At 42.1% G+C, this 8,018-nt stretch overlaps 2 protein-coding genes across 2 annotated transcripts in view; one reads left to right on the top strand and one right to left on the bottom strand.

The window, feature by feature from the left end:
- Nucleotides 1–1,044, top strand: part of rcn3 (reticulocalbin 3, EF-hand calcium binding domain) — an 8,890-nt gene extending 7,846 nt beyond the window's left edge. The window contains exon 7 of the mRNA XM_008290213.1: nt 825–1,044. Within this exon, the coding sequence (XP_008288435.1) occupies nt 825–932 (108 nt within the window). The 3' untranslated portion in view covers nt 933–1,044. The remainder of the gene's footprint in view (nt 1–824) is intronic.
- A 289-nt stretch (nt 1,045–1,333) lies between these two features.
- On the bottom strand, nt 1,334–7,438 carry nosip (nitric oxide synthase interacting protein). Its single transcript, XM_008290210.1, has 10 exons — nt 7,333–7,438; nt 7,067–7,158; nt 5,722–5,827; nt 4,468–4,549; nt 4,222–4,357; nt 3,718–3,869; nt 2,907–3,023; nt 2,331–2,401; nt 2,148–2,256; nt 1,334–1,606 (listed from the first exon to the last, which is right to left on the bottom strand). The coding sequence occupies exons 2-10, from the start codon at nt 7,134–7,136 to the stop codon at nt 1,535–1,537; spliced, it is 915 nt and encodes a 304-aa protein (XP_008288432.1). The 5' UTR covers nt 7,137–7,158; nt 7,333–7,438; the 3' UTR covers nt 1,334–1,534.
- Between the last annotated feature and the right edge of the window lie 580 nt (nt 7,439–8,018).

Raw genomic sequence — 8,018 nt, 5'->3', positions numbered from 1 at the left:
AAACAGGAAAAGTTTAGTCTGATTAAATGTCAGATGATGAGAAAAAGGTTTTGTGTCTTTTTGTACAGTGTCTGTAAACTTCTGATTTCAACTGCACATTGTCAGACTGATGAGAAGTGTTCAGAATGAATCCATTTATTGTCACTGGATAAATCGGTGGCGTTAATAAAGTCGCACCTCCGACGTCTTTTCACAAACACAGGGACACTGTAAAACCACAGAGCTTCCTGCTGCCTTCTGTTCAACGTGAGGTAAAGAAAGTGTGACTGATCAGACCAGGACACCTTCCATTGGTCCGTAGTCCGGTTCTGACGCCCATGTTCCTTTCTATCATGGCAGCATGAAGGTTTCAGTGCTTCAGTAGCTCTTTAACACCTCATAAGACCTGCAGTGTGGAGATGCTCTGACTCTCGTCAGTCTTCATCAGAGTCTCAGATCCTTCAGCTGTTGATTCTTCCTTCATCAACAGTTCTACCTCAACAACCCAACATCTGTTCCCTTGCTGCCTGACTCTGTACGTCCACCCTGCAGGGGCCGATTTAACCAGATCATCAGTGTTTTCACTTCACTGACAGCTTTAACATTGAGGCTGATTGGTTTCTATTATACAGCTGATAGTCTGAGCTCATGTGATTCTGTGGAGCCCAGTTAAGCTCCAACTATAAAAACCACCAACAGGAGAGTATGGTCCTTGTTAGGAACTTCTCAGTAAACTCATCCTTTGGTTGTTCATCTGCACTGAAATTGTCAGACTAGTTTAACTTCTTAGCTCTGGCTCCACTCCAGTGAGGTATCTGAAGTCCTGAATGTGCTCCGTTCATCAGGACGGACGTCTGACTCTCTCCGAGCTGCTCGACAAGATCGACTACGTAAAGATCAGCACCATCACCGACTACGGAGGGATGAAGGTGGAGGAGCACGACGAACTGTGATCTGAGATTAGAAATGAATTATGGAGATCCTTCATGAAACGGTCAGCACGAGAAGCTTAGTTTGAAACCCTGCTGAGATACAAATTCAGAGCTCCACCTGCAGTAAAAGACAGTTTCTGAATCTACACACAGCCTAAAGAGATGTTTTCTGTGTGTTTATGAAGTGATCGCTACCAGCTGATATTGTGTCTGTTTGAACTCCTGTTGAAATAAAGAGATACCTCGGTGCTGGATGTGCAGTCCTGAGCTGTGGCTTTCATTTAATAACATGACTGGATCAGATTTCCAGCCACAGCATGAACATGAACACAGTTTTTCTGCAGAATGTGCAGCAGGTTTCTACAGACTTCACTAATAAAGGAGGAATTCTGTCTGATAGAGAGTCAGTGAAGGTACAGTCACCACTTCAAAAGATAAGATTTAATTCAGAATGGAAGTGGATGTCACATGAAAACAAAAGTTCTACAACAAAACATAGTTCAAACATCATCAAATTAGATCAAAGCTGTTGACGTGATGAAAGAAGTTAATCCTCCTTTCACACCTCGCAGACGCCCGGTGAAGGTTTACTACGAAGAACTGCAGTCTTCAGATCCTTCGTCTCACACCTGCATCACTGGACGAGCCTCTTTGGCTCTGAGGTCGACCCCAGAGGCCGCGAACCCGGTTCCACCCTGTCGGGACACGAGTCTGTCAGAACCACTTCAGAACCACCAGTTAGGAGTGAAACAGTAAATCCTGGTTCTGAATCAGACCACAGAACGTCAACAGTAAAAAACAGAAACAGTCGGCTTGCTCCTCAGGCAGTGAGTCAATTATCAGTTCTTCCTGGTTATCGGATCAGACATTGAGCAGTTTTAAATGATCGGTATCGTTCTTTAAGAGCGACTTCTGATACTTTGGTTATTTTGGCTCTGATGCCTCCATCTGCAGAGACCTGAGCAGAAATGTCTGATTGGTTTAGTTGAAATCATGTTGACGCCAAGATTCTAATTTTTACTGCAAATGTATGCTGGTTCTGAATATAAGTTGGTTTCCAACTTGATCACTAATAATCAGAATCTCTAATCTCTAGTCTGCTATCAGGTCTACACCAGTCAGTCTGGATCGTTTAATCCAGTGCACAAGAATCACATCCTGGACTTAATGGAAGTCCAAACCAGACGGGATTCTGTGGTTTTTACGCTGATTTGCTAGGTTCTGATCGGTACTGACCCTCTGCAGCCGAATGATGTCTCTGTCGGACAGCTTGTCTCCGGTCACCGGGTCCGTCATGTCCTTCCTGATCAGCTTCTCCACGCACTCCTCGGTCACCACCGTCCCCCTGAACAACACAGTCATTTACCATCCAGCAGAGAACATTTAAGATCTGGACGTGACGCCGAGGCTGGAACTCACGAAGGTCTGAGGACGGCACAAGGAACGCTGTTTCCCAGAACGTCTCTGGTTACGGCACAGATGTATCTGTCCTGAGGAGGAGACGGGATTAATCCACGCTGTGATTGGAAACCTGCCCAAACGTGTCCTGACTGCATCAGCAGACTGATTTACGTTGTTGGTAGTTATTATATAACTGTAACCAACAATAAATGAGTCTGTGTGTTAAACCTGTGGTGTATCTTATATCTGCACCATCACACACAACTGAAACGATAAAGATCCAAGAACTGATGAACTACTGTTGATGTGACTCTCTGTACTCTAGAGATCATCAGAAAAACTGAAAATCATTTGAAGCATCCAGATTAAATGCTGCACATTTAGCACTGAAACACATTTTATTGTTGATTAATTCACATTTCTTTGCAGAAATCTGTTTGCAGTTTGACACAAGAGTGTTTTTTTTTGGAAATTTAGTCAAAAAAGTAAATTGACCACAGATAGATATGGAGAACCTTTCTACAGCCAGTGTGCTGACATCTGTGCCAGTTCAGGTTTCAGCCGTTGACCTTGGATGATGGTGAGCAAACTGACCTGGCGGTTGAGCAGAGCCACTCGGTCCAGGCTCGGGTCCAGCGGCGTGAAGCGCACCGAGATCAACTCGTTCATCTTAATGGGACGTCCAGACATCGGACACAACACGGCTTTGCTCTGAACGGTATCAGAAATAGAGAGAAAAGAGGGTTTTATTACAAAAACCGTCACCAGAATCCAGCAGTGTAAAAACTGTACCTGGACCTCAGGTCAACCTGCCTTCATTTGACTGAACTGGACAAACAGAGAACATGATGACATTCAGAACAAACAGCTAAACCTGGCGACGGCTCCGACTACACACTGAGCAACAACCTCATGAGAGACTGAGGCGGAGAGGTGAGTTACGCCTGCACCAAAACTGTGTCTGCTCTGCTTTAAACTAAATAAAACATGAAGCCTGATGTTAGGTTTCGTTTCTAGCAAAGTGGAATGAAGGCAGAAGTCTGCAGGTAAAATGCAGCCGTTAATAATGTAGTCATTCAGTGATTAACTTTTTGTTTGTTAGAAACTCAAAGTCATATATGAGAAATCTGAAACAGCAAAACAAACAAACTTATAAACTTCGTGGGTTCAGTCTGGAGGTTCTCAGAGGTTCTAAACATCTTCCTCTGGATTTAATATGTTCGTTCTTTTATGGAAATTAAAAATGTCCAACATCCAAACTGACTAAACACAAAAAAAGCAGAAAAAAAGTTAATCTGATCCCATCTTGACCTTTAGATGAAACCGACACACTGACCAGGAGGTCTAACGGGTAAGTAATAAGTCTTTTCCATTTATTCAGTTCCACAACAGGAGAAGCACTCACTGGTTTTTTGAGGAGTGTGGGTTTGGCCTCTGGCGTCAGAGTGGGGATCCAGAAACTGGGCAGGCTCTGGCTGGACGTGGAAGCTGAGGCAGCAGTGGATGGTTCTCCTGAGCTCCTCTGGGTTCTGGTCTTCTCGCCCTCTTTGACAGGCCCTGAAGGTCAGAACAGCCACATTTACAAAAACAAAACATGAGTTGCTCCTCATGAGGAAAGTAAAGCGAGACATGTTAAAACTGCTGAACTGAAGGCACCTCAACAGTGGCGACAACAAACTAACTCCTCCTGGCAGAAATATGACTTTAAACAAGTTTAACTCCCAGAAACAGCTGGTTGGAAATACTCTCTGAAGTACAAGTGATTTGATCAGAGTCTAATTACAGCAGGAGGAGTCACTGAATCACATTTTACATATAGAGAGTTTTTTCTGTCGTGACAAGAGGCACCAAATGAAGTTCAGCTCTACTAAAACACATTAATGGTGATCAGGATTGATATGAAACGGACCAGAAGTGAACGGGTTGATGGGTTTGGACACGATGCTGTTCTCTCTGGTTTTAAACCTCTCCACTCGCTCCCTCTCCTCTGACTTGGACTCCAGCTGGCTGCTGCTCTTCTGAGCCTGTTTCTGCTTCTCATAAGCCTGAACATCAGAGGAGGAACACACAGGGAACAAACTGAAATGAGCAGATCATTTGCTTTACTACATTATGCATTAAAGAGAATTTATTTGCATAAAATTACAACGTTTACCTTCATCTTTTTGGCAATTTCTGTCTTCTGGTGAAGAATATATTCAAGAATGGCCTGTTTTTCATACAAGAATCCATCTGGGCTGAAGACAAACACAACGATGTTCATATATTAATTGTTACACACTGTGTTTGAATGTGTGTTTTGTGTTATTGATTGAATGAATTGCCTTTAATAATTTAGTTTAATCTCAGGACATTCAGTATGAATGTAAAAAGCTGAACAGTATTTTCCAGTGGCACCAGTTTGAGCCTCTTACTGTGTAAAGCAGATAAAATAAATGCTGTCGTGTGACTGCTGAAGGCTTCTGCATTAGATTTACTCTGAAGTGTAAGTTTTACACCGAGCAGAAAGTTTCACACGTAGTAGTTTTGTGATTGGCCACATGGTGGCGCTGCCACAGCCATTTTTTGACATTTGCTTCACTATTCTGTTGCCTTTTACAATTTGAGAGATATTTACCTATTTTCCAGAACATGACTTTAGTCTTTGAGCTTCGTTTCTATTAAAATACAGACAGAAGAAAATATACTAAAGAGTGAAGATAACAGTAATGGGATTACTTTTAAAATGGGAGCCACAAATGTTTGCTGACCACCTGAGGAAGGTTAAAGAAAGACAACATGACAGTAAACTTGCAAACATTGTTGTCTGGTGACTGGTTCTATGTGATTGTGTCAAAGTGGAGAGTGTCAGACAACCAAAGTCAATCAAAAGCAATGAAGTGGGTCAACAGCGCTCTGAGTAGAAATACATTCATGTTTAGATTTGTGTCTGGAACACTGGGTCTGACTGAGCAGCTGCTTCCCACTACAGTGAACAAGTGATCATTTATTTAAAAAGCTGATGTTTTACATTTAAAGGACAATGTTAAAGGTGTTTCACTGTTCAATTCAGTTCTATGTACACAGCACCGGTTCAGAACATTTGTCATCTGAAGACGCTTCACACAGAAGATGACACAAATCCCAATAAATCAACGTTCTTTTTGGATTCCCTGTGAGCAACTTAACCAGGCTGCAGCACTTTGGATAAATATAAAAATGTGTCAGACTTTGCTTAAACTGTGAGATGTTTCCAACTCATCTGGACTCATCTAGTTTAGTTGAAGGTTGGAAGTTGTGCAGCTGTTTTCTGTGGTCAATTCTTCATCAAGCTAAACAATCAGGGAGGCATTAAATATATCAAACCGAGGTGTTTGATTCATTAACCAATGACACTAATGAATCGTCAGCGTGTTGCAGACAAACGTACGTCACCACAGGATCCTGGCAGGGCTGCAGCGACAGGCAGCAGCAGTCAAAGTCTTTGATGGCATCTTTGCCCAGTCGGATGCTCTGTGTCCCATAACCAGACGCCGCTGAGCAGGAGGAGGACACACGGACAGATTAGACAGAAGATAATGTCCACATCTATATCTATCTGTCTGGCTATACATCAGCGGTTCTGTCTGGAATTAAACAGATAAGAGGAAAACAGATTCCTGTTCTCATTGACAACTCATTCTCTCTGCCTCAAAATGTTTTGGTTTTTTTTGGTGTCACAATGATTCCAAAGAAACATTCAGACCATCATCAGGAAGATTTAACACCCTGACACACAGGAGGAGTTTTACACAACACTAAGAAACAGAACAGAAGCTCAGAAACAGTTTGGTTCTGGAGATTTTCTGTTCATTCTGACAAGTCCAGTATTAACACAGTAATGACTTCTGAACTCAATCATTGATTCTATGGCTAAGAAAGCTTTAGTATTTCAGTGTAAAGTTCTTACCCCGTAAAAATTGACTTCTTTATAGCTTTATATTTATATTCATGTCAGTTATGCAACATTTAAGCATCAATCTGGTATGAAAAAGACACAAGACTAAGAGTTTCTTTGAATGCTAGTATATCCAAAGATCTACCTGGTGCACAGAGTCTAAATGACTAAAACATAGGTAAGAAATAAAAACATCCATCAACATACAGCATCCCAGTTTAACTTGATGTGTGTGACTGTGTTCCTCCAGCATTCCTGGTCTCTCCACTTCGTCAGAGGAGCAGACATCCCTTTATTACCCCTTTCAGACAAGACGATCCTTGAATCTGATGATAATTTATTCATGTCTGAACCTTCCTGGTTGCGATTTTGTAAAAGTCGAGCTGTAAATCTCACCAGGTCGAACCGAATGACATTTGGCACAAGTGTGAATGAAACCATCACATTGAGAGAAAGACATCAATAACTTCATTATATTCATATAAACTACAACTGATCGGTCCGGATCAGAACCTAGCAGCAGGTCAGACTGTGTCGGTCCACCTCAGACGGTTTATCAACTCTTCAGGACTATTTCTGTTGATCAGCTGCAGGTAAATATTTAGAGTTTTGAACTTATAATTTCTCTATTTCAGAAATCAGAGATGATCTGAGCTGCTGTTAGTTTAGTTTATTGTGTTTGTGCTGACTCTGTGGAGGATCAATATCAGGTTCTACCAGCACCGAGGCTGAATGTCTGAATGCAGCTGTGAGGAACATCAACAGAACCTCAGTCTGACGGATTACTGAAGCCAGCAATGTTCCGTGTCCTCTGTGTGAAGCTAATGCTGGTTCTCACCTGTGTCTTTCTTCTTCTCGTGGTACGTGTAGACAGCTCCAGCCGTGCAGTTCTTCCCGTGGCGGGTCATATTGCTGCAGATTTATTTGTACCTTGGACAGAAAAACGGTGTAATGATGCTGCTGTGAGCTGGATGCTAATGTTAGCCGCTAACGTAGCTGCTAATGTAAACAAAACGCACAAATGTAAGGTTTTCATACAAGGTCACTTTTAAAGAGACAGAAACGCGGCTACGACTTACGAGCAGCTTTATAACGAATTATTACCTGCGCTGTTAGAGAGAATACCAGGAATTAAAGGTCCGTTTAACACCCAACCACAACACGTAACCTGCTGCTCTTCTTCCGCTTCCTCTTCTTCTTCGTCGGTGTGGACCCGCTCCGCCTCCTTCTTCTTCTCCTGTCTGCATTACTGCCCCCCTGTGGTGAACAGTGTGTAGTACGTTTCTGCAGGTCGTTCCAAATAATGCGGTAAAGACAGTTTCCTGCAGCCTTCAGCCTCTTTGGACTAGACAGAAAACCCCGATTTACCAAACTGTTATCAGACACATATTTTATATATGCATGTACTGTTGATCCACAGCCTCAGATAGGTTTACTTCTGACATGCTAAACAGGAATTACATGAATCACATGAGTTCTCCTGCAAACCAGCATCAGATCAGCTAAATCAGCTGAGCACAAACACACAGAGAACTCTAATGTGAGGTCAAACACTGTAGGAAGAAATACAAGATAATGTGTTTAATTACGGACCTGTCAGATATTCAGACAGTTTGGGCAGAAGTTAGTTTAACAATCCTCACATCCCACTAAACAGACATTTCTGTGTTGTTAGATATTTCAAAAATTAAGTCAGTCATATGCTAACATATAACACACAACAAATATTAATGAATATAAATAAATAAATGCATTGGTTCTTATACAGACAGTGAATAGAAAACAGAAAA

This window comes from Stegastes partitus, unplaced genomic scaffold (genome assembly GCF_000690725.1).
Source record: "Stegastes partitus isolate 25-593 unplaced genomic scaffold, Stegastes_partitus-1.0.2 Scaffold660, whole genome shotgun sequence".
Lineage (NCBI taxonomy): Eukaryota > Metazoa > Chordata > Actinopteri > Pomacentridae > Stegastes > Stegastes partitus.
This window is presented reverse-complemented; position numbering and strand designations above follow the sequence as displayed.

Coding starts and splice junctions, on each gene's coding strand:
- nosip (XM_008290210.1), bottom strand. CDS start 7,136: ATGACCCGCCACGGGAAGAACTGCACGGCTGGAGCTGTCTACACGTAC. Junction 3,870..4,221: donor CATCAACCCGTTCACTTCTG/GTCCGTTTCATA, acceptor TCTGACCTTCAG/GGCCTGTCAAAGAGGGCGAG. Junction 3,024..3,717: donor CCACACTCCTCAAAAAACCA/GTGAGTGCTTCT, acceptor GATACCGTTCAG/AGCAAAGCCGTGTTGTGTCC.